The sequence below is a fragment of the Sarcophilus harrisii genome, chromosome 2 (assembly GCF_902635505.1).
Source record: "Sarcophilus harrisii chromosome 2, mSarHar1.11, whole genome shotgun sequence".
Lineage (NCBI taxonomy): Eukaryota > Metazoa > Chordata > Mammalia > Dasyuromorphia > Dasyuridae > Sarcophilus > Sarcophilus harrisii.
This window is the reverse complement of record NC_045427.1, coordinates 630,414,421-630,441,937: the sequence shown is the minus strand read 5'-3', so window position 1 is coordinate 630,441,937 and position 27,517 is coordinate 630,414,421. Positions and strand designations below refer to the sequence as shown.

General features: G+C 34.7%; 1 protein-coding gene and 2 long non-coding RNA genes across 6 annotated transcripts in view; 1 reads left to right on the top strand and 2 right to left on the bottom strand.

Moving 5' to 3' along the window:
• The window catches only part of SCAPER (S-phase cyclin A associated protein in the ER), a 352,222-nt gene that overhangs the window by 172,115 nt on the left and 152,590 nt on the right, over positions 1-27,517 (top strand). For all 4 annotated transcript variants that reach the window (XM_031956800.1, XM_031956799.1, XM_031956801.1 and 1 more), the window contains one exon: positions 7,538-7,664. In XM_031956800.1, the coding sequence (XP_031812660.1) occupies positions 7,538-7,664 (127 nt within the window). The remainder of the gene's footprint in view (positions 1-7,537; positions 7,665-27,517) is intronic.
• Positions 1-27,517, bottom strand: part of LOC116421980 — a 95,720-nt gene that overhangs the window by 38,242 nt on the left and 29,961 nt on the right. The gene's annotated exons all lie outside the window — the stretch shown is intronic.
• Positions 1-27,517, bottom strand: part of LOC116421978 — a 63,869-nt gene that overhangs the window by 10,919 nt on the left and 25,433 nt on the right. The window lies entirely within an intron of this gene.

The following is a 27,517-nucleotide window of genomic DNA, read 5'->3' as shown; positions in this document are numbered from 1 at the left end:
GAGAGTCAATCTAAGAATTATTGGATTACCTGAAAGATGTGATGGAAAAAAAAATGAGCCTGGACAGCATCTTTTAAGAAACCATCAAGGATGCTGAGTGAAATGAGCAGGACCAGGAGATCATTATATACTTCAACAACAATACTTTATGATGACCAGTTCTGATGGACCTGGCCATCCTCAGCAACGAGATCAACCAAATCATTTCCAATGGAGCAGTAATGAACTGAACCAGCTACGCCCAGAGAAAGAACTCTGGGAGATGACTAAAAACCATTACATTGAATTCCCAATCCCTATATTTATGCCCATCTGCATTTTTGATTTCCTTCACAAGCTAATTGTACAATATTTCAGAGTCTGATTCTTTTTGTACAGCAAAATAACGTTTTGGTCATGTATACTTATTGTGTATCTAATTTATATTTTAATATATTTAACATCTACTGGTCATCCTGCCATCTAGGGGAGGGGGGGGGTTAGAGGTAAAAAATTGGAACAAGAGGTTTGGCAATCGTTAATGCTGTAAAGTTACCCATGCATATATCCTGTAAATAAAAGGCTATTAAAAAAAAAAAAAAAACCATCAAGGAAAACTGCCTTGATATGCAAGAACCAGAGGGTAAAATAGAATTGAAAGAATCCACTAATCATTTCCTGAAAGAGACCCCAAAATGAAAACTCCAAGGAATATTGTAACTAAATTCCAGAACTATCAGATCAAGGAGAAAATATTACAGGCAACCAGAAAGAAAGAAGTCAGCGAGGAGTCACAATTAGGATTATACAGGATCTAGTAGCTTCTACATTAAAGTATTGGAGGGCCTGGAATATAATATTCTAGAAGACAAAGGAGTTTGCACTGCAAACAACAATGAACTATCCAGTAAAATTAAGTATCGTTTAAAGGGGAAAGTTGGTCATTCAATGAAATAGAAGTCTTTTCATCTATTTTCAATCATTTCTGATAAAAAGACAAGAGCTAAACAGAAAATCGTATCTTCAAATACAGGACTCAAGAGAAGCATAAAAAGATAAATGGAAAAAACCATCACTTTTTTTTAAAGATCCAAAAAAAAGGGGGGGGGGCTAAAAAAAAGACAGATTAAGGGAAGTGGTAGTCAGAATCAAAACACTGGTGAGGAGGGAAAGAATGAAAGGAGAGAGAAATAAGAGGGAAATAGGATGGTAAGTGTGAATGGAAAGAACTCTCCCATGAAACAAGCATATAGAAGAATGTATTAAAAAACAAGAATCCTACAATATATTGTTTATTAGAAGTGCATTTAAAGCATGGAAACAATCAATAATGCCATCCAAGAGAATGACAATAATGAGGCAACATAATAAAATTTATGAAATGCAACCAAAGCAGTTCTTAGGAAAAATTTCATATCTCTAAATGTTTGCATGAATAAAATAAGAGAAAGAGAAGATTGATGAATTGGGCATGCAACAAAAAAGGCTAGGAAAAAAACAAATTAAAAATCCCCAATTAAACACCAAATTGTAAACTCTGAACAATTAAAGGAGAGATTAATAAAAGTGAAAGTAAGAAAACTATTGAACTAAACAAGTAAGAGTTGGTTTTGTGAAAAAAACCCAACAAAATAGATAATCTTTTTGTTAATTGGATTAGAAAAAGGAAAGAAGAAAAGCCAAATTATCAATATCAAAAACGAAAAGGGTGAAGTTAACTCTCCCAAAAGGAAATTAAACCAATAATTGGAAGCTATTTTGCCCAATTGTGTGCCAATAAAACTGGTAATCTAAGTGAAATGGATGAATACTTACAAAAATATAGATTTGCTAGATTAACAGATGAAAAAATAAAATATTTAAATAGTCCCATTTAAAAAAAAAAAAAAGAGTTTGAAAACCCACATGAACTCCCCAAGAAAAAAAATCCAGGGCCAGATGGATTTACAAGTGAATTGTACCAAACATTTAAAGGGTTATTAATTCCAATAATATATTAGCTATTTAGAAAAATAGAGGAAGGAGTTCTACCACTTAACTTTTACAGATATGGTGCTGAAACCTAAACCAGGAAAGGCTAAAACAGAGAAAGAAAATTGTAAACCAGTTTCCCTAATAGATTATTGATGCAAAAATCTTAACTAAAATATTAGCAGAGAGATATAGCAACTTGTCATCAGGATAATGTACTATGCCCCAAATGGGATTTATACCAAGAATGCAGGTGTTCAATATCAGGAAAACTGTCAATGTAATTGATCATGTCAATAATCAAACAACAAATCATATGATTATCTCAATTAATGCACAAAAAGCATTTGATAAAATATAATAGCTATTCCCATTAAAAACACTAGAGAGTATACAAATAAATGGAGTTTTTCTTAAAATGATAAGTAGTATCTATCTAAAACTATCAGCAAACATTACATGTAATTAAAATAAGCAAGAAACATTTCCAGTAAGATCAGGGAAACAAGGTTGCCCATTGTCATCATTATTATTCAGTATTGTACTAAACATGTTAATGTCAGCAAAAAGAGAAGAAAATAAATTGAAGGAATTAAAATAGATAATAAGTAAACAAAACTATCCCTCTATGCAGATGAAATAGAGAAATCCCATTTAAAACGACTGTAGTATATAAAATATTTTGAAGTCTGCTGCCTGCCAAGACAAAGCCAGGAATTATATGAACACAATTACAAAATATTTTGGAAGAATATCAAGTGTTCATGGATAGGCCAAGTTAATGATCTTGTAAAATGACAATTGTACCTAAATTAATCTACTTATTCAATTCCATACCAATCAAACTGCCAAGAAATTACTAAAGCTAGAAAAAATAATAATGAAATTTATCTGGAAGAAAAAAATATCAAGAATATTAAGGGAATTATTAGGGGGGAAATGCAAAGGAAAGTGACCTAGCTGTACCACAACTAAAACTATATTGCAAAGTGATGATCATCAAAACCATTTGGTACTGGTTAAAGAATAAGAGTGGTGAATCAGTGGAATGGTTAGATTCACAAGATACAATAGTCAATGATTGCTAAACCCAAACACTCCAGCTTCTGGGATAGGAACTCACTATATGACAGAAATTGCTGGGAAAACTCGAAAAGAGTGTGGCAGGAACTAGGCATTGGCCAATATCTAACATCCTTTAACAAGATGAGGTCAAAATGGGTTCATGATTAAGACATAAAGGGTGATTATATAAACAAATTAGGAGAACAAGGGATAGTCTACCTTACATCTGCGCAGCAGGGAAGAATTTATGCCCAAAGAATAACTAGAAAATCTTATAAAATGCAAAGTGGATAATTTTGATTACATTAAATTGAAAAGGTTTTGCACAAACAAAACCAGTGCAGCCAAAATTAGAAGGGAAACAAAAGCTGGAGGAAATTTTTTAGAGCCACTGTTACTGATAAACACCACATTTCTAAAATATATAGAGAACTTAGGGCTCAAATTTATAAGAATAGAAGCCATTCCCCAACTGTTAAATAGTCAAAGGATATGAACAATTTTCAGACAAAGAAATTAAAATTATTTCTAGTCATGTGAAAAAATGCTCTAAGTCATTATTGATTAGAAAAATGTAAATTAAGACAACTTTGAGGTATTATTTCACACCTCTGTGATTAAGATGGCATGAGAAGATAATGATAATGATATCGGTTAATCAGAATATGTGTTTAAAATAATAAGAAATTTCTTAGTTGCAAGGATGAGTATATACAGAATAAACAGGCACAGATAAATACAAGATAGTTTGGGGGGGAACACTAGTAGTTGGGGGGAGTAAGGAATACATCTTACAAAAGGTGGTGCCTGACCGGTGTCTTAGAGCAAACAAGCTTATTCAAAGAGGCAGAAGCCGGGGCGGGAGAGGGAGGTGTTGTAGGTGGGATGGTGAATGAATTCCGGACATGGAAGATGGCCAGTGGAAATGGGCAGAGCAAATAGGCAGATTGAGTGTTGTGCTTATGAAACAAAGAGAAAGCCAGTTGGCTGGACCATAGAATGAACAAAAGATAGGAAAAGCTCATTTAGGACCAATTTTGGCATCAAAGGGAGTAGTTATAGTTGATTACAGAGACATTAGGAAACTGCTGGCCTCTGCTGTGAAATGGCTTGTGTTGGAATGGCTGGAGCCAAATCTAGAGGTTAGCAGGAACTTCACAGGCCATGTAGTCCAACCACCTCATTTTACATGTGAAACAACTGAGACTCATGGCAGTTGGGTGACTTAGCCAAGTTCTCACAGGCAGAGAGCATCAGATGTGGGATTAGACCTGCCCTGGCAGTTACATGATATAGGAAGGATAAGGACTTGAACTGACCCAAAGTGTGTATGATGTGGAGTCAGAAACAGCAATCTTAATGGTAATAGGTAGCATTGATAGAACACTTTACATGATAAATGTGGAAATATGTATAGAAGAATTGTACATCTTTAACATCTATTGGATTCCTTGCTGTCTAGAGGAGGGGAATGGGGAAAAGGGAAGCAGAAAAATTTGGAACATGAAATTTTACAAAGGTGAATGCTGAAAACTACTTTTGCATATATTTTGATAACAAAAGCTTATTATTTTTTTTAAAAATAGAACACTTTAAAGTTGACAAGGCAGGTATTATGTTAATTTAAAATTAAATTAGGGACAATGAGGTAATACAGTGAATAATTGCATGCTAGCTTGAAGTCAGTTCAAATACAACCCCAGTCACTTAAACCTGTTTGACTCAGTTTCTTCATTTGTGAAATGGAGGTAATAATAGCACCTATTTTCCAGAAATACTATGAGGATCAAATAAGATAATAATTATAAAAGCATTTAGCAGAGTGCTTGACATATAGTAAGTAAAATAAGCATGTTACTTATTATCATTATCATTATTAAATTCTATCTTCATATAACTTTATCAGATAGAGGTTCTTATCTCTTCTTTTACAGTTAAAGAAATTAACACTAAGTTTAAATAGATTGCTTAGGGACACACAGCTAGTAAGTGTATGAGGTCTTCAAAATGTCAAACTCAAATCTTTTTGATTCCCAAGCATGACACATGATTTAGGAATGAAGCTCAGGAGAGAGACAAGGACTGATTTCTGTATCATCTCCACAGAGGACAGCAGAATAGAAGAGAAAACAATCCTAGGACAGTCATCCACTACTAGAAAGCATGACATAAGGCCTGGTAAAGAGTAATGAGAGAGAAAAATGGTTAGATCGATAGGAGGAAAACTAGAAGAGCACATTGTCACAGAAAGTCAGAGAGGAGAAGGTGGTCAAGTGTCCGTGAGAAAACGGTAACACAGCAACAACAAATTATGTGATGATGAACTGTAATGGACTTGGCTCTTTTCAACAATGTAATGATTCAAGCCAATTTCAATAAACTTGTGATAGAAACAGCCAGAGAGAAGACTGTGGAGACTGAATGTAGATCACAATATAGAATTTTCACCTTTTTGTTGGTTGTAAGCTTGTTTTTTTTTCCCCTCATTTTTCTCCTTTTGATCTGATTTTTTTGTGTGCAGCAATAAATATGGAAATATGTTTAGAAGAATTGCACATGTTTAACCTATATTTGATTACTTGCTATCCAGGGGAAGGGGGGAGAAAATTTTGGAACACAATTTTTGCAAGGGTGAATGTTGAAAACTATCTTTGCATGTATTTTGAAAAATAAAAAGCTATTATTATGAGAGAGAGAGAGAAACTAATGTCAAATTCAGCAGACCAGTCAAGAATGAGAATTGGAAAAAGACCATCAAATGTAGTCATTAATGTTAAGTCACTGGTAACTGCAGATAACAGTGTTAGTTTATATATGAAAATGTTAGTTTAAAAATTAATGTATTGGGGCAGCTCGGTGGTGCAGTGGATAGAGCATCAGCCCTGAAGTCAGGAGGACCCGAGTTCAAATCTGATTTCAGACACTTAGCATTTCCTAGCTGTGTGACCCTGGGCAAGTAGTCACTTAACTAACCCCAATTGCCTCAGCAAAAAATAAATAAATAAATAAATAATAACATATTAGGATTTTAGCCTATTGTCATTTAGAAATAAAATATTTACATTTTTTTGTTTGTGTTTTTAACTTTTGGATGGAGGGGATAGGAAAAATGGGTTTACGTTCAAAGAGTTTTGTTTGACTTAATGAAAAGTGAAATTGAATATAGTGTTAAATTTAGATTAATAACTCTTTCATATATTTAGATTATATTTAGTGTTGAAATTAAGTAAGGTATTTAAATGATTTGGTTTCACATGCAGATGAGAAAGTGAATCCCATTTTGAAAATTAGTGGTAGTCTAATAAATTGTACCTATATGAATAAAATAACATTTGTTTCAGTAAATAGAAATAAAGAATATTTTCCCCTGCTGGGCTAGCATATCTCTTAGTAAATATTTATTATGTGTTTACTATAAGGCGTTTATTTGGACTACCAAGTATAAGACCTATCTTCCAATTGCCTATACTCTTATTTCTGGAAACTTTTCCACTGTGAAAAGGAGTCAAATCAATTTTTAATTATCTAAGATATTGAAGGTGAAAACGATGCAGATAATTTAAATTAATTTGATTTAGGATGACATTTTTCTTTTTTACTTATATTTTAATATTTTATATTCTAGCAATTAATATATACTGGTTCAAAAGAAAATAATGAAACCACATTCTGAAGATCAAATTTGTAATTTAGAAAGCTGTCCAACTTGTCCCTCCTTTTTTTCCTCTTTGCTCCTTACTCAGAATTTTGTTTATTTCCTTACTCTGTTTAGTATATGGCTATGGTGAAGGATCTAGCTATGGTCAAGTGAGTGAATGAAAAAAAGAGTAAAATGGATGAATGAAAAAACATTTATTAAGCATTTACCATGTGTCACTTTCTAGAAATAATACTTGATCTGCACCGAGTCAGAATTCAGATGGCAGCCCTGATATTTTTTATTGTGTAATTGTCAGCAGGGTACCTAAATAACCTGGGACCTAGAGTTCTCATTTATTAAAAGATGAAAAGAAAACATTGGGAGAATGTGAGACCCTAAAATTTAGAGCTGGAAGGGATACCCACATTCATGGTATGGCCTTTTAACCAAGATTGCATAGGTAGCAAACACCAGAATCATAATTTGAAGCCAAACTCTTTGAGTTTCAGTGCACTGCCATGCTGCATCTATTAGAGATAAGTTGTTGAGCTGATTGGATTCTGTGATTTACCTCATATAATAATTGTTAAATTTTTTCTTCTCAAAGTTGCAATTATTGTCTTGATGATGGTAATAGAGAATCCTCTTACTTGAATATTAGAAATATGATTTACTATATTAAATCTGCTGGCAGATAATTGGGAATTAATTGTAGGCTAGCTTTGGTCATCATTTGCTGTCATTTTTTATAGAGTAGTTAAACTTACTTATATATGGACGCTAATATTTTCCCATTGTAATTCTAGTTTCAGAATTCCTAAATAGTGAAATTTTTGAGTTTTCTTTGGCTAAATGCCAATTTTTTCTTCCTTTATGTTTTAGGCTACAGCGACTGGCAAAAGATATTATAAAGCAACTTCACATACAGGACAGTGGGTCATGGGCAGTTAATAAGGTTTCTGCTTTGGATCGAACTCTAGGTGAAATCTCTCGGATTTTGGAAAAAGAGGTATGTAACTTACGAGTTCCTAGTTTCTAAGTATATATACATACCCACACCTATAACTGCTACTTTAGCTTTAGTTAAAATGAAAAGTAAAATTGGATTTTGTGACATGATATTCCATTGCAGATTCTGTAATCAATAGTTTTGTGTGTTTTGCTGATAACTAGCCTAATGATTGTGAGCATTGATGGATCTAATATTGTCTAATTATCTAATTAATCATCTAATATTGGGAAAATATCATAAAGATCTTTTCACATGGAAGTTAGAACATCTCTCTTTGGCAATGTTTTCAAGGAGATTATTCTTTGACCTTTGAAATGCTGTGATAGTTGAAAAGGGTGTGCATTTCAGATGGCATACTAAGACATGTCATAGGAATTGGAGATCTCTTCCTTTTCTCTATCTCTGTGTCACTTCCTACAAAGATATCTGAAAGACTACCATGTGTAATAGGTATACAACTCATTTATGAGACTTTGAAGGTCAGAATCAGGAAAAATGGGTGGAAATTATAGGAAGGTAGATTCCAATTCAATATAAAGAACACCTCTTCTAATAATTAGAGCCTAACCCAGGGGTCCTCAAACTTTTTAAATAGGGGGCCAGTTCACTGTCCCTCAGACTATCGGAGGGCCAGACTATAGTAAAAACAAAAACTTTGTTTTGTGGGCCTTTAAATAAAGAAACTTCATAGCCCTGGGTGAGGGGGATAGTCATCCTCAGCTGCCGCATCTGGCCCGCGGGCTGTGGTTTGAGGACCCCTAACCCTAACCTATCAGCAAAATAGGTGACGCAGAAGAAGAAAGTTTCCAGCCAGCTTGAATGAGATAGCTCAGTGATAGAATGGATAGCAGTCTGGTCTGGGAAAATTAAAGTTCAGATTCACTTTGTGACTTCAACAAGTTGTTTCACTGCAATCTGCCTCAGTGTCCCCATACATAGAATAAAAATAATAATAGCACTGAGTTCCCAGGATTATTGTGGGGATCAAGTGAGATGAGATTTGAAAAGTCCTTACACAATGTCTGGCACATAGATAGCACATAATTAATACTTATTCTGTTCCTCTTCTACCCCTTCCAATGACTTGAAACTTTTAATCAGAAGCTGGTTAGCTGTTCTTAGGAATGTAGAGGATATAGCCATGCTGTGAGGACGGGTTAGACAAGGTCAGACCTCTGAAATCCATTCCAACTCTGAGATTCTATTACTTTTTTATTGGAAATTCTCTTAGAAATGATTTTTAATACAGTAAGGTACTTTTAACCATATGTAAGCAGAATGTAATTTTCCCCACATTAAGAATTAAGAGCAGCATGATGTAATATAGCTTTGGGTAAGTGTTGAAAGTATAATAACCTAAATTAATAAGTGAATCAAACAGCATTTATTAAGCACCTATTTTATGTTTAGCACAGTGCTAAGCATAAGGGATTTTTTAAGTCCCTGCTCTCAATCTAATGGGGGAAATAACATGCAAGCAAATATGTGTGACTAAGATACATGCAGGATAAATTGGAGATAATTAACAGAAGGAAGGGACTAGAATTAAAAGTACTAGGGAAGACTTCTTTTAGAACATGGGACTTTGGCTGGGACATGAAGGCAGATTGAAAATAAGTGAAAGAGTATGGATCCATAGAGGCCTTCTTCTGGAGAAGATGAGATAGGAGAAGGTCACTTGCATGTGCAGGATTTGCTTTGGCCAGGAGAAAAGCCACCTCTTAAATTGTTGTTCATTCTTCATTCTCAGAGAGAACATTGACATCAGAAGGATGATGTCTTGTCTGAATTGGATTTATGGCAGAGCTGCACAAAGTCATTAGGGATGAACAGAAATGAAAGAGGAGATAATGACAGAAGCATTTAAGGGATGGGAGATGGCTTCCATATTTTCAGTGAAATAAAAGGCAACATTTTCAACTAAAAAGACATACAGAATGTGTATTGTAGAAGATTTTAGGAGGAATAACCAAGTTTGGAAGAGCCATTTAGATAGGTGTAGATGGGTCACCAATTTGCAGTAAGGATTCATTTGAGATAAAGGAAACATAAATTTCTAGTGTACTAAATCAGTATGTTTTCATTGTTTTCTCTGGATCTGATCAGCAGTACCTGAATAGGAGCACTGGTAGGAGAAGCAAGAGTTTTGCTGATAAGGATGCCTAGGACTTGAAATGAAAGGAAGTCAGTCATAGAGTTGTGCAGATTTATCAAGGGGTCATGATGAAGAAGGGACAGCAATAGAGCCAATACCTGAGTGATGACCTAGGGGAAAAGACCCGATGGGTGGAGAGATTAGAAGTCAAAATAAGGGTGAAAAATTGAGTTTAGGGATTGTAAAGGAAAGGGAAAGGTGATCCAAGACTACACATTGCCACCAAATAAAGGAATTTCAAAGATCATGAATGTGGATACATTTGTGGATATGATCTAAGGCTACCCCTTGTGTGGAGAAGGAATGGAGTAGAGCAATTGGCTGTGGGAAATTAGAGGGTGGGGTGTTGGAATCCATACCATATGTATTTTGAACCATGAATTTAAAATGCTGACTAAGTTGTTATCTTAAAAACTTAGAGATAGAAGCCATTGTTTTAAAGTTTGCACAAGAAATCAACTATTAACATAGAACTTCCAAGCAGATATACAAGAATATCTGAACTTTGTATCTTCTCAAGCACCTAGAATAGTGATCTCAGACAATAGGTATTAATAAATGTTACTAACTATGGAATGCTGATTTTATGTACTCCAACAAGAACCAACTCTAATCCTGAGGCAGCACTTATCATAAAATTATGTGAGCTATTGCTATCAATCAGTAGATAAGCATTTATTAAATGCTTACTGTATTGAAAGAATACGCTATGCTAGGTCCAAAGATTTATTAAAAAGAAACATCTAAGTATTTTTATAATACCTGATTTATTTATTAATTTATTTGCTAAAATTTACTAGATTTTTGTCATTAATACTTTACTAAAGAGTGGGACTTCACATTAGATGATAAAATATCAACAATCTCTATTTATACAGAATTTAAAATTTACCAGTACTTGCTTCTTAACAGTGCTGTTAAAAAGATAACTTCTGATAACTGACCATTCTTGTACTTTTTTTCTTAATCCTCAATTTCTTACTCCTATATATTTGTATGTGTATGTATGTAGATAGGAAGGCAGAGAGATTGATTCTCTGCTTTCTGATGAGTGGCAAAGTAGTCAGTCCACAAGTAGTAATTAAATACTTTCTGTGTGTAAATACTAGGTTACTCTCACAGTTTCTGCTTTCAAGGAGCTAAAATTCAAATGGTAAAAACTATATGTAAATACTATACTTACAGCATATATCTCGTGAAAATAAAGGTTTCTAGCATTAGGTGAATTGTGTGTTAAGTCTCAAAGGAAGGTGTAGGTGAAAATTCCAGGAATGAAAAAAATACTGAAGAATCAGGCTATGCAGAGATAAGGAGACAGCAAGAAAGCCAGTAATGCTGGATCACATAGTAGTAAATAGAAGGGAGTAAAGTGTAAGAAGACTAGAAAGGTAGAAAGGAGTCAAGTTATGGAGGGCTTTAAAAACCCACCAGAGGACTCCTCAGTGATGCTTCTGGGATTAATGGGGATCCACAGAAAATGAGTAAGGAATTGAAATGGTCAGACCTGTGTTTTGGAAAATCCTTTTGACAGCTGAGTGGAAGACAGACTTCAATGGGGAAAGACTCAAGTCAGGGAAACAAAGTTGAAGTTGTGGGGCATGGCGGGGGAGGGGCTTGTACCAGAATTGTAACTATAGAAGGAGAGAGAGGGGACATACAGAAGACATCTTGTGAAGGTAAAAAATATTAGATCTGAAAACATGTGGAGTAAATGTGAGTAATGACAACGACAAGATCAACTGATGGATGTGGCTCTTTTTGACAATGAGGTGATTCTGGCAATGATCTTGTACTGCAAAGAGCCATCTGCATCCAGAGAGAGGGCAATGGGGACTGAATGTAGATCACAACATAGTATTTTTACCTTTGTTCTTTACTTGATTTTTTCTTTTTCATTTTTCTCCTTTTGATCTGATTTTTCTTGTGCACCACAATAAATATGGAAATATGTTAGAATGATTTTGCACATGTTTAACCTATATTGGATTGCTTGTCATCCAGGAAAGGAAGGGGGAAATTTGGAACACAAGGTTTTGCAAGGATGAATGGTGAAAACTATCTTTGCATGTATTTGGGAAAATAAAAAGCTATCATTTTTTAAAATGTGAGTGATAAGTCAAGGATGACACCTAGTCTGAGAGCCTGGGTGACTTATAACATGGTGGTGCCCTCAAGAATAACAGAGAAGTTATGAAAAAGAAGGGAATGTTTTGGAGGAAAGAGAATGAGTTTTGTTTTGGAGAGGAGTTGGAGATACCTAAAGAACATCCAATTCAAGATTCCAAAAGGCAGCTGATCATGGAGGGACTATAGTTGAAGAGAAAGAGATTAGGGCAGAATCTAGAGATCTGGGAATCATCTGTACAGAGATCATCCTGGAACTGATGGCAGCTGGTGAGATCTCCAAGCAAGGGAGTATACAGAGGGCTTTGGAGCATACACATGGTTAGTGGACAAGACATGAAGGAAAGGACCCTGAGAAAGCGTGCTCTGTTGCTGCTTTTATCTGGCTGACCATTCCTTCTCAAGGCCCTTTGTGACTTCTCTCTCAGTTCCACTCTTGAATCAAGTGAAAGGAAAGGATTGTAGAAGTGGCTAGCCTAGATAAAGTCCTCCAGGAGATTAGCTGAAAAGAAGAGAGGAATGATAGGCAGTACAGATGGTATGGTTTAGTTACCTTTTTTAAAAATAATTATTTCTTCCACATATATTTAAAGACAAATTTTAACATTCATTTAAAAAAAATTTTTGACTTCCAAATTTTGTAGCAATTGCTTACCATAGTATTAGGGACAGTGAAGTGAGGTGAAGAGGGAAGTGAGGTGAAGAGGGAAGTGAGGAAAGGAAAGAAAATTTGGAATCCTGGTTTTCTTCTAACTCAAATCCTACCTTCTAAAAGAAGTCTTTCCCAATACCCACTTAATGTCTAAGTCTTCTCTTGATTTTCTCGTATTTATCCTGTAGCTTGTTTGCACATAGCTGTTTGCATGTTGTCTCCCTCATTAGACTGGGAGTGCCTTAGAGAGCAGGGACAGACTTTTCTTCTTTGTTTTTACAGAGCAAGTTGACCAACTGATCCTGAAAATAGTTGATTTATCATTTGCGCAAATAATTTATGGAAATGTCTTGGTAGGATAAGGAATACAGAGTATTATAATGAAAAGATTGCTGAATTCTAGACCCAGGAAAACTAGGGTCTACTCCTAGGTTAGCAAATGGGTCTTTTTTCTGCCAGTGATCATAGAACTTGTCCTTTCTGTGCCTCGATTTCCTCATCTGTAAAGTAAAAATATTGAGCCAGACGATTTCCAAGGTCCATTCCAGATCTATGAGTCTATGATTCTAACCAGAAATCAGAAGCATGCCTGCAGTGTATGTGTTTGTTTAAGCTTTAAGAAAAATGTTTTAAGTTAAAAAATAAATGGCACAAAACAAAGACACTTTTGTTTCAAGAAAGATTTTGCTTTATTTAATAGTGTCAAAAATTCTTAGATAGAAAGACTTTTTTGTTATTTTTGCTATTTTTATTTAAGCTGTTTTATTTATTTGTGTAAGTACTGATATAGGCTTAATGCATGTTCATAGTAGTTTTTCTACTTATTAGTTAAAGATGATTTCTGTTTTTAACTTTGGATAATAGCTGCATTACTTGAGTTTTCTGTGGTTTATCAGTAACTTTAGACATGTGTATGCTGTTACCACAAGTAAACAGAGTTTAAGCAGATGGACTTGACATGGAATTTTTCCAGTTGCCTTTCCTGAATTTTTAGAACACTGCCAGATTTTAATAGAGATTCAGCAATGAGTCTCTTGAGCCTGAATAAGCAATAGCATCTCTGGCAGTGTTTATCATTTGATAGAAATTAGAGAAACCAATTTTTTTCTTTGACCCATGTCATAATTTGCTATGTGATACTCAGCAAGATTGTGGCAAATCCTGCTTGTCTTTAGGTTCACTGAGATCCAACCTGCAGAATGCCACAACATTGCTTAATGAAAAAAATTATCTCCAGAGGCCGTGAAAGGAAAAGAGGCTTTCAGAAAAAAAGGTCCTTTCCGCTCCTTCCCTCCTGCTCTATGCCTCAGTGTGAATGCTTATGTCCACACTACAGAGGCAAAGCTAACTCTTTTCACTAAAATCTCATTTGTTTTCTTTCCTCATGGACATTGTCTTCTCATGGTACTAAGATTTGGGTCATTTTCCCCTCACCATCACATCGCTTCCTGGCACACACTGGCTCTGGGGGAGGCGTGGGTTCCTATCTCACCTCTGAGGCTTCTTTGAATCTTATTTAACCTTGGTTTCTTTGGTGACCTCTAATGCCTTCTGATGCTCTGCAACCCTGATCCCCAGGTCTCAGATTTTGTAACTGAAAATGAGCCTCTCATTTAGAGAGTGCTAGAAGACTTGGGCTAAAGCCCCAGCTCGGTCTTTTACTACCAGAGAGCCTTTGGACAAGTCACTTAACTACTGGTCCTCAGTTTCCTCATCTGTGGAGTGAAAGAGTTAGACTAGATGATCTCATTCCTTACAACTTGAAAGTTCTTAGATTATCCCACTACTCTATTTTAAAACACAAATTATCAGTAGCCTCCTGAAGAAATGTTCAAATCTTTTAATGATCAGAGAAAGGCAAATGAAAACAATAAAAACAGTACATGAGTAGTACACTCACACACACACACTTTATATGCAGTATTTCATCTGATCTGCACCCCAGCTTGGAACAGGTAGGTACAGATATGATCCTATTTTGTATGTGAGTAAACTCAGATTTGGTTAGTGACTGCTTATCCAGGGTCACAGAAATAGTAAGAGTATCAAGTGGGGTTTGATTTGTTGTTCATAGCACCGAGTTCAACAGTTTCTTACTTCCTCTCAACAACTGAAATACCACTTTATACTTCCCAGGTTTTTCTACAACCATTTCTTTTTTGTTGTTGTTTTTTACAGCAAAAATGTGTTAAGTTGTATCCATTAGTTCAGCCGTTTCCCTCTCCATCCCCTTAACTAGATATTCTTCCAGATCATGCCTTGTAATGATAGGGGGCTCTCAGGGTTCTGTCCTGGACCCTCTACATATAGAAAAAATCAAGGCCATTTGCCATAAGCGTCCTCATTTCCCCTCTTCCTCATCTCACATCATTCAAGTACCTTCTGTCCTTCTCTCGTCCTTCACCCCACCTCACATGAAGAAGTGACCTACTCCAAACAAGCTCACAGCTTGCCAATCAAAGTATTCCTTCTACCTGCTCAAGCAACCCCATTCCAATCCGTCTCTTCCAACAGATGGCCCTTCTGTCATCTTATCTTCTCCCTCAGCTCTTGTAAATTTAATTACTATCTTAAGTGTAATCATTACTTCACACTGCCCTCCCACTTGTTCTTCTTTTCCCATTTTTCTGCCCAGTTGTGCAGACATCTGTTCTTTCTTTCTTTGACTAGTTTAGAAAAGAGGGAGCTTCAAATATTTTAAGTTTTAAGTGGAAAACTTAGAGCCTTTTGAAAGTAGAATTTGGAAGTCTGGAAAGCCACCGAAGTACCTATGAGTGTAAGGAGAGGCAGGGATAACAAGTTATCAAGGATTTTGTAAGAGATTTTGGTATGGGATATAAGATTGGATCCAAATATGTCATTTCAAGGTCTCTTCAAGCTCTAAGATTCTATATTATTTAAAATAGGACTAGTCCTTAAAAGAGATTATAAGAAATAAATAAAATAAGCTCCACTGGTCACCTCTCCCCAACTCCCCCCTAACACACACACACAAACCTACCTTCTTCCAAACAGGCCTAGGATGCGCCAGACTGAGGCCTGATAAGGGAAATCCAGACAATCACATCTCTAGGTCAGGTCAGCATAGGGAAACAGAGGTTTGTTGACTTGGGGTTTGGGGTTTGTTCACCAGAACCGAAGCTGGGCTTTAGCAGTCTGTGACCCACCAGTGCCCAGAAGAGCAGGCAGGGTTTCAGAGAGGCAGAGCAGCTGGAGACCAAATGGCCACCATTCACCTGATTATGAAGGAAGCAAAGAAAGGCATCTACTTCTGCTTCACTGACTATACTAAAGCCTGTGTGGGTCACAAAATGGGGCAAGTGCTCAAAGAGATGGGAGTACCAGGTCATCTTACTTATCTCCCAAAGAAACCGTATGCAGGTCAGGAAGCAGCAGTTAGAACTGATCATGGAACAGGTAATTGGTTTAAGATTGGAAAAGGAGTGCGACAAGGCTATGTATTGTTACCTTATTTATATAACTTAGGTGAAGAGCAAGCACATCATGGGAGATGCTGAAGTTGATGAATCAAAAGCTCAAATTAAGGTTATTGGAAGAGATATCAATAATCTGATGGCAGAAAGTGAAAAAGAATTAAGAAGCCTCTTGAGGATGAAGAAGAATGTTTTGTGAAGGCTGGCTTAAAACTTAACATAACAAAACCAAGATCTTGGTACCTGGTCCCATCATTTCTTGACAAATAACTAGAGAAGAAATGAAAATAGTGTCAGATTGTGAAAAAATATAATTATATATGATTGGGATTCATTGGAAAAGATCCTGATGTTGGGAAAGATTGAAGGCAAAAGGAAAGGGGGACAGTAGAGAATGAGATGAATATAATGTCATGGAAATAACAAATATGAGCTTAGAAAGTGGATAGTGGAGAATAGAAAGACCTGCTATGTTATGGTCCATGGGATCATAATCAGCAACAATAACAAAGTTTGTGCCTCATACTAAACCAAAATCTGCCTCCCTATTACTGCCACCCACTGTTCCAACTTCTGCTGCCTAGAACTACCCAATCCCTTTGTGCCATACCAATTTTGAAATATTTGAAGCTGTCTTCATTCTACTGTCAAACCATATCTTTCCTGATTCAGCACTTGTTCCTTTTTGCAGTTTTTTTTTTTTTTTCCTGTAAATAGAATTCAGGATTTTACATTTATCTCTGTGTTGGAGGAGAAAGTGTGCAGGCTTACATCCTGACTCCTGTTTGTATTTACCGTATGTTGTGGGCAAGCTGTCCTGAGCTTTAATTTTCTCATCTGCTACATAGGATGAGAATTGTTACTGTACCTACTTCATGAGTGTTTTGAACAAGGTGATTTGTAAACTTCAGAACATTATAATTATCATTAGCATCATCATCACCTTCTCATTCTCATCTTAACTTTATGAAGTTCAGACAGATAAAAATTTTCTAGGGAAAAATTACTTTGTTGCACAGTTATATGAAATAACTTTTTTGTAGTTACATAAAAGTATTAAGATCAAAGTTCATTTTACCTAGTACAACTCTAATAGCAGACAGAGTAACAGGGATTAAAGTACTTTATCATATGATCTTGATCTTTTTAACCACGTCTCTATGCTTTGAAAGCTATATAATTTAGAGATTGATTATGTGGGATGACAACATCTACTAAAAGTGGTTTTTTAAAAAATTTTATTAAACGTGTTGTTCTTAAATTTTATTAATTAAGTCTATATTCTACCAATTTTGGACCACAATTTAGTTTGCAATATCAGCCAAATTTGATGAGCTATGTTGAAGTCTGTTATTATTGTATAAAGATTTGTTATCTCTTAGTCCAGCAAAGAGCTAACTTCTGGTATATAATTCTAGACACCAGGATATACCTTATTAGGTATTCAGTAGGTGCTAAAATTTTACAATTTACAATGATATTTCATTGTCTCCTCCATTTCCTGGGATAATCTATATTGATCTCTAAATTTGGACTGCTAACAAAAAGCCCTTCTGTAGTTTCTAGTGGCAATGACTTAGTCCTAAATTGCTCTCATTAATCTCCCCTTATCCACAAACAACTGCATGATTCTGACATTTGTTTGACTGTTCTTTGTTGACATATTGTGAGCTGAGTTCATATAGTTATCACTCAAGGAGGGCCAATAGCTTCTATTCTCGGACCTTAGCTATTCCATGTCTACATCTAGAAGTAACCTACTTTAAATTTGATAAATTCAGTGGTGTGTCTGTGGTACAATACTTTATAATTTTCTTGGTGAAGTGATGTCTGCTTATTTCAAAAATATTTCTTTGAGTTTTTTCAACCTTTTTTCATGTGCTCTAAGAATATTTATCAATTTGTGATCAAGATGGTGGGATGATGAAGAGCAGAGCTGGCCAGTTGCCACATCTATACTCTGGAGCACTAGACTAAATAGTTATTAAGAAATAGAGAAAACTTTTCTAGTCTAGGTTTGCAAAAGGTGACACTCACAAACCTGCGAGAAAGGGGAATGTCCAGAAAAAGGAGCCAGGTGAGGCAAGAGCAATGCTGAGAGAACTTTTTCCCCCAAAAGCCATGGGTTCTTCAGTCAGGAACCTGAAGGAGGTCAGATATCTTTGGAAAAAGGAAACTGAAAATCTGAATACTCCAGTAACAAATCACCTGGGTAAATAAGCACCCAAAGAGCTCTGGTTCTGAAAATGAGAATGGGGACCAGCAGAATGGAAAAGTTCTGGCTAACAAGACAGTGATCATTCTGAATGTCCTAGGAGATATGAAACTTTATAACTACTAACATGATTTCAGTGCCCTTGACCTATAGAATACCGGCGAGCTTAACTTTGTGCCGAGTAAACAAATGAAAGGGAGGGCCAGTGATAGAGGTTCAGATAATACAGATCCAGACTTAGTAGGGACCCACAATCCCATCCAAGTGTGTAAGAGCATTTGGAGCCTATCCCTGACAAGAAGTCCACATTCAGTAAACAAATCTATAAATAGAAACAAACAGGAGAATAGAGGAAGAAAGTAGCTGGAACTGTAGACAGACACTCATAAAAAGATATATAAAGCTTATGCAAACCTTAAAGTACTAGGTGCTAGCTGTTATTATTTACAAGATCTTTTAGGATTCTTGGAAGAAGTAAAACAGTGCATCGGTCAAAAAGCATATTATAAATGAAATTAGAACTGGAAAAGAGATAATCAAAAGGAAAATAACAAATTTATACAAGAAAGGCCAAATGTTACCTAACAGGTTTTATGATTTAGAATAGAATAGAAATCAGTGACTCCATGAGACAGAAGGAAATGTTAAAACAGAAACAAAATACTGCAAATACAGGAGAAAATATAGGATGTTTCCTATTCAAAACAACTTGACGTAGAAAACTGGTCAAGAATAAGTAATCTCAGAATTATTGGACTACCAGAAAAACATTCTATCCCTTTCCTACCTTCCAAAAATCTAAATATTTTCAAGAAATTACAAGTTAAAACTGCCCAGATCTGTTAGAAACAGAAGTCAGGCCACCTGTCACCTCCTTGAAAGAAATCCTAAAACGAAAACTTCCAGGAATGTCATGCCCAAATCCAAAACTTCCAGGTTAAAGAAAATTCAGCAAGTAGCCAAAAAGTTCTAGTCCAAATATTAAAAAAAAAAAATCCTAATTGTTGAACTAAAAAATTAAGTATCAAAATATAAATTATATATATAATTTTGAAATGAAATATAAATTTTCAACTTTTTTCAACAAAAGGAAAAGGTAGAATGAAAAGTTCCATTTAGAATAATTCTTAACAAAAATAAAGACAGAGCTAAATAGTTGTAGAAATATTACTTTCTCATAGTTAGGCCATGCCAAAATAATTAAAAGACAATACTACTAAAACTAATTTTTTATTCAAAACCATACCAATCAAATTCCAAAGGATTAATTTGTAGAACTAAAAAAAAATAACAATCTAGACAGAACTATTTGTATTGATTAAATAAGAAAAAAAATTTGATCACCAGAACAGATTAAATACACTAAATGGCAAATGGGCATCCATAGCTCAGTATTATTATTATTATTATTATTATTAAATACCAAAAAATCACAATTAGTGAGGTAAAGTTTCACTTTCTTGTTAGGATTCTTACAAAGTGAACATCACACTTTCTGACAAAAATTTGAGTAGGACCTGTATTTTACAAAATATAATTAAAATAGGCTCCAAGTGGATAAATGATTTAGATATAAAAAGTTATATCACAAATCACTGAAAGAATCAGAAAAGAAAATGTTTTACGTCAAGAAATTGAGAAGAAATTCATAAACTAAGGATAGAAAAAAATTAAATATAGATAATTTTGATTACATAAAGCTGAAAAGATTTTGCATAGACACAGAGTAGTTAAAATTAGAAGAAAAAAGTTAAATGGGAAAAAATCTTTGCAAGAAATTTCTCTGATAAAGGTTGACTATCCAAGATATTTATAAGGAACTGATGCAAATAAATGAAAACAAAAGCCATTCACCAGCAAATTTATGGTCAAAGAATAGTAACAGTTCTTAATTCTATTGACAGCCAAGTTAAAAATTCTTCATCACTAATTAGTTATAGAGATACAAATCAAAAACTCTGAGGTTTCACATTATTCCCATCAAATTGACAAAGATGACAAAAAATTAAAATGGAAATTATAGGAAGGACTGTGGAAAGACATACACAATAATGAATTCTAGGTGGAGTTATTCTAGAGATTCTACTTCTTCTGGAAATCAGTTTGGAATTATCTACAAAAAGTCACCAACTATCAGACATGGTGATTCAGGTATAAATCCCATCTGAGGGGAACTGAAGCCAATAGATACTTTATGTTGGCAGTGCAGACCCTATTAGGTGTTTGCACTAAAGTCTAGCATCCATATGGTAACCCCTGGAAGCAGGGAGTCACCTGACTGATTAAGGGGGCCAGAAAAGGAGCTGATCAAATTTTCTTTTCTGATTAGTAGTGGGATTGTGCCATGAAATACCACTAGACTGAATAAAATAGGAAGACCCAGTTTCCCTCTTTCCCTACAATCCACTCAATCACCAAATTGTACTTGCCTTTTGAACCAACCGTACTGTTGCTGGGCCTATATGTAGAATTCCTCCACTCATCACCCCTTCTGCCCCCACCCCCAAAGAGAACCCAGCAAAATATTTTAACAGCTCTATTTATTATAACAAAGAACTAGAAACAAAAGAATGTCATTTAGTTGGGTAGTGTGTGAACTATTTGTGGCCTATGAATATAAAAGAATTTTGATAAAAGGAAAGGTTCAGAGAGACCTAGGAATACATGTATGAACTGATATAGAGTAGAATGAGCAGAACTAGAAGAACTATTTGCAAAATAACATTTTAATTACAAAACAATTCTGTAAGATTTAAAGAACTTGATCAGTTAAACAGCCACCCACAACTCCCAGAGGACTGATGAGGCATGCTTACCACTAGAGAAGACAGACATTTTTGTATATGAGCTAATGTTTTCCTTGACTGCATATTCATTACAAAGATTTTATTTTTCCTTTCTTTTTTTCAATTCAGAAAGGGAATTGGGAGGAAATAGAAGTTAGTTGTGTTTTAATTGTTTCCTAATAGCCAAAAAAGAATGTATGGAATTGAACATAAGGAAATTCAGTTCACACAGGGCAACTTTGAATTAACGTTGAATTTTCAAGAACTTGAAAAGAAAAGCAAGTTGTATTTAATAAAGATTCATTATTTCATGTAGAAGCCTCATTATATCTATGCTTTGTATATATAAATGTTAAATTTATTTATTTAAATTTGGAATTTATTTAAAAAATAACTTTTGTCCATTCTCTTTCTCCTTTTTGGCATGGCAGTCCTTATATTTCCATAGCTGCCTGATGGAGATGCACCATATGTTCTGTTAATATTGCATTTGGTTTTTTAAAGAATATTTTCCAAATCTTTTATGATCTGCCATTCCTAAAGTGTATTTTAAGACTTATTGCATGAGTGATCATTGCTTTGCGTATGTTTTTCCATTCAGCTTTGATTCCAAATGTCAGCCTCTTAACATTCAGCCATAGCTATTTCTTGATATCTTCCTGTTCAATATAATCTTGTTTAGTGGAGACCAGGGTATTTGTAGGTATTTCCTCAATCCATCAATTTTATCTGATTTTTAGATTGAAGTATGAAGTCTCCAGTTTCTTTCTTTCCTTCATATTTATTATAACTTTTTATGTTGTTAGGAAACATTCTATAATGTGAAGGAACTATCAAAATTTTTAGTGGCTTCTTCTAATTTGATGAGTAGTTAAGTGGCATAGTGGATAATGTGCTAGGCTTGGAATCAGGAAGACTCATCTTCCTGAATTTAAATCTGGTCTCAAATACTTCCTATCTGTATGACCCTGGGCAAGTCATTTCACTCTGCCTACATTTCCTCATCTGTGAAATTAACTAGAAGAGGAAATGGCAAACTATTTCAGTATCATTTCCAAGAAAACCCCAAATTGGGTCACGAAGAATTGGGTGTTACTACACAACAAGTGACACAACAACAAATATAACTTGATGTCAGGGGATCAATTAGATTTTTCATTCAACTTCTTACCTGTTTTTATATTTTGTTTGTTTTTATTTTTGGAGAGGCAGTTGGGTTAAGTGACTTACTTAGGGTCATACAGCTAGTAGTAAGTATTAATTGTTTGAGACCAGACTCTGGTCCACCTGACTCCAAAGCTGGTGCTCTATGTGTAATACCATATAGCTGCCCCAGTCATCCTCTTACTTGTATGCCATACTTATTCCTTTTAAGAAAAACATCTTTTTGAAGATGATATAATGGCCTGTTTAGAGAAATCTACTTCAACTAGAAATAAATTGAAACAGGAATTAAAGCAAAGTGAAAGATAAATCATAAGTATATTTCTATTAAATACCAAACAGAGAGAAAAACATGTATATAATATTAGTGTCCCAGTTTTCCCACATCTTCCTGCACATTTATCATTTTCCTTTTCTATCATATTAGCTAATCTGATTGGTTTGAAGTGGTTCCTCAGAGTTGTTTTCATTTGCATTCTCTAATCAGTAGTGATTTAGAGTATTTTTTCATATGATTATAGATAGCTTTGATTATCTGAAACTTGCCTATTTATATTTTTCACTCATTTATCAATTGGGGAATGATTTCTGTTCTTCCAAATTTGACTCAGTTCTCTATATATTTGAGAAATGAGGACTATTTCATTCATTCAGATATTCAATTTCAAATTGTTTGAATTAAAAAAAAATGTTTTTTACAAAAGTAAAATTTCCCCTCCAGTTTTCTGCTTTCCTTCTTTGGTTGCACTGATTTTGTGCAAAGCCTTTTTAATTTAAGATAATCAAAGTTATTCATTTTATATTTTGTAATGCTCTTTATATTTAGTTTGGGGCTAAATTCTTCCTTTATACATAAGTCTGAAAGTTATACTAGTCTATATTCCCCTAATTTGCTTTTCTGTATCTAAATCATATACCCATTTTGACCTTATCTTAATATATGATGTGAGATGTTGGTCTATATTGAATTTCTGCCATACTGTTTTCCAGTTATCCTAGCTGTTTTTGTTAAAAAGTGAGTTTTTGTTCTCCAAACTTGGATCTTTTGGTTTATCAAACCCTAATTTACTATGGTAATTTGCTATAATATATATGTATATAAAATCTATTGCACTGATCCATTATTTCTTAGCAAGTACTAGATTGTTTTGCTGATTACTATTTTATAATACAGTTCTGTTATAGCTAGACTATCTTTCTTCTCATTTTTTTCCATTAAGCTTCTCTTGATATTCTTGTTTCATATGAATTTTGTCATTTTTCTAGTTTTATAAAATTAAATTTTGGTAGTTTGATTGGTATTGTTGAGGTTGGGAAAGAAACTCCAAAAGGTTGGGATCACAGACTGGTATCATGAGGTATCTCAAAAGAATTTGCAGACTTGAACCCATTTCCTAATCAAGGGCAAAGTTTATGGTAATTTTAATGCCATTACAAATAGTCTAAATTCCAAGAGAATTTAGCAAACAAATAGTAGCAAGGAGACACATTTATATAGTTCTTCATGTTATAAATATGCTAATTTATGGCCCAGAGGTAGGACTCAAGGAGTAGTCTCTGGAATTTGGTTCTCATTAACCAATAGATTATCATTATTGTCTCAGGAGTTTGGTCCATGGGAGGCCAGAAGCTATCTGACAGTCAGCAATGAACTGGGAGTAGTCTATTCAGAATCAGACAGATTGTTATTTTTATATTGGGTATGGGAGATCCCTGAGGCAGACTCCAAAGCCAGAAGATTTAGAATTAACTGACTTATTGTTAGACCAGAAGCCTCCTAAGGTCAGGGGACCTCAAAATTGTTGCTGTTTCCTCTAGAAGCTATACTACATCAATATGATACTTCATAAATAGGTTTATTTATATTTGCTTGGCCTAATATTTTTCCACTTGTTTAGATCTGACTTAATTTATGTGAAAAGTGTTTTGTAATTGTGTTCACATAATTCCTGAGTTTCTCTTGGCAGGTCAACTTTCAAGTATTTTATATTGTCTACAGTTATTTTAAATGGAATTTCTCTTTTTATCTCTTGCTACTGAACTTTGTAGTAACACATGGAGAAATGATGATAATTTGTATGAATTTATATTATAGCATGTGACCTTACTAAAGTTATTAATTATTTTAGCTAGATTTTTAGTTGATTCTCTAGGATTCTCTAACGATACCATTATCATCTTCAAAGACTGATAGTTATGTTTCCATATTGCCAGTTACTCTCTTTTTTAATATAATTGATCTGCTAAATATAGTCATGCCATCAAACTCAAAAAGGCCTTCTCAGAATTCTTATCAAAGTATTTTCAGCTCATTTTTGCAAGTCATTTGAGACATCAGTGCTGTTTTAGTCATATGTTTCATTATTAATATAATTTCTAGTATTTGCATTAAGTAAAGATTTTCAGTGACCCCATGGTTTGCAGATTTTTATAGCTCATCCTTTAGTCTAAGCCTAACAATGATGTTTTGTGATTCTCCTGACTGGTCAGTAGTATATTATTGTGGGATCTGAAGCTGAGTACTATTGCCAAAAAGAGATATGAAGCCCTTGCCTATAATTGGTAAGAACTCTTTCCAATTTTGTTATATTGTCTTCAACATGTTTCATATACATTTATGGTTTGCCTAATTTATCTGTACTGAAGTATATCCAACAAGTTAAATATTGATATTTTAAAATTATTTTATACATCTTCTTGCCATTCATTTGTCCATGTCAAGATGACTATTACAGTAGTTTTGAGGAGGGCTGTCCTACAACCCTGTGCTACTCCATCTGCTCTTAGATTCCTAGGAGCAGTTGCATCCTGCTGACTTGGTTGCATAACAACTTATTTTCTAGGTATAATTGACCAACATTGTAGGGTTTCTTGGCAGCTATCATAGTAGTCTCAGGTCACCTCACTATGCATCATCCTGGCTGATACTCACTAATTCGTTGCTATATTCCCCTCATGGCATGACTGATGGGTTAGTCTTGATGGGTTTGGGGGATGTTTATCATCATCAGATTTAGCACTTTATTCTAACTTGTCAAAGGTTTTTTTGGATCACAATTATTGATAAACCAGATGTAATGTGTCATGGAATACATCATTCAAATTATCATATGAAGGAGAGAAATAGCCTTGCTTCTACCAGTAATACTATTCTTCTCCCAGTCAGCTAGGATAGAAAGCTCACAATTGCCTGTCACTTTTCCCTAAACAAAGTCCTTTCTATCCTTCCTCTGTTTCTTCCATTAATCTCTTTTTGGAGTTGATGTCAGAAGATCTGGATTAGAAATATGATAACATCATTTACCGTGAGACCTAGATAAAATAATTTAACCTTTTTGGCATGTTACTTTCTTCCTCTGTCAAACGAAATAGTAAATTAGTTGATCTCAAACATCTAGTTCTATGTTCCTAAATGATATGATTCCATGATCAGTTCTCAATATTTCTTCTCATTTTAAGTCTTTATTCCCTAGATCTACAGTGTTTCCTTCTAAGTATCTCTGCTTCTTGTATTTTCTTTATATTACATGTCACATATCCCCCAGACTTATCCCCCCCATATATATATATATATATATATATTTCTTTTTTGCTAAGGCATTTGGCAAAATGGGGTTAAGTGGCTTGCCTAGGGTCACACAGCTAGGATGTGTTAAGTGTCTGAACTCAGATCTTCCTGACTTCAGGGTTGGTGCTCCATCCACTGTGCCATCTAGTCTAGCTGTGCCTCTCCTCAAGAATTTTTATATCTCCCCTGATTTTTACACAATTATGTGTAAAAACTATTTAACCTGGCATTTAGGACCATGCACAATCTGTCCAATGGTAACTTTCCAGTCCACCTTTTGATCCTCCGATATAAACCCTTTACTTTAGGCAAGCTAGTTATGGGCCAGAACTCTGTTCTTGAAACAAGGGTTCTTAAAAGGTGTTAAGGCAGTGGAATTCATAAGACAATGGTTATATAGTTTAGCATGGAGATTAATAGTTCTCTAGTTCCGTACATGAACTTAGTACTTAATATAGTTCTGCAAGATTCACACTTACGATGATGTAAATATAATACTTATATACTGGGACAAACTCAGCCAGATTCATTCATTCCATCTCACACCATCATGGTGGCTCTCCTCCTTTGGTGACTCTCCTCCTTCACTTCTCCACTGAAACCAAGACACATTCCGCAGGACCTCCAGAAAGCTAGCCGGAGCCCCAGGCAAAGAGACAAGACTTTGAAAGAGATAATAAAGAATCTGGACTTTATCCCTGGCTATTCTTGTGGTGATATTCAAATGAAACAAAGGCTGGTCCAAAGACCTCCAAAAAACTAACCAGAACACTACAAGATCTTATACATTCCCAACCTCCATTAAAGAAGGATAAAGTTTGCAAAATACACAGACTACTGTGTTTCATATAATCTTTGACCCATGAACTTTGTTGGTAAAAGCAAGATAAGAAATGTTTTTGGAGGACCTCCCATATATAGGACAGAATTATGATACATAATCCCTTGACTTCAAGGTATTTTGCAGATTAATTAGGAGTGAGTGAGTGAGTGTGTGTGTGTCTGTGTTGTCTCTCCATTGAAATGTGAACTTCTTAAGTATAGGGAATGCCATATTTTTATGTTTATATTCCCAAGCAATTAATATTGTACCTAGCAAATAGTAAGTTTATAATAAATATTTTTTCACTCATTAATTCAAATGATGGCTAGCATTTCACATAGTAGACACTTAATGAATGTTTCTGGATTGATTGTTTAGATAGGTAGAGATAAGGAAGAAAGGTATTCCAGGCTAAGAGAAAAGTTAGACTGGAAACAATAAAATAAAAGGTACATTTCAGGAGCAACAAGTATGGAGTTTTCACTCCTAAAGTGGAAGGTTCATGTTGGGAAGATGAAAGAATGGGAAAGTTATCATTTAGGACCCCAAATGCCATGTTGAAGTGATTTTGCTTTACCCTATAAGAAACAAAAAGCCATGGTACTTTAATGTAATTTTAAAGCATCATAAAATCCAAGCCTGAAAGAACTTCAAAGGACAATTTAAATGGGAAAAAAAAAGGATAATACAATGGGAAAAATGGCTACTTAGAAGAGAGGGAACCTCAACTCTAGTTCTGACTTTGTTACCTCAGAAGCTGTGAGGTTTAATTATGGTTCATTCTAGTAAATTCTATGATACTTTGCTTGGAAGTCTGATCTTCTGTCACATATTATATCACATCAGAAAGATAAGTGAGTGTATTTGCTATTTCACTTATTTCAGCTCTTGAGAATTTAATTTGGGTATTCAGCTAGTTCTACCAAAAA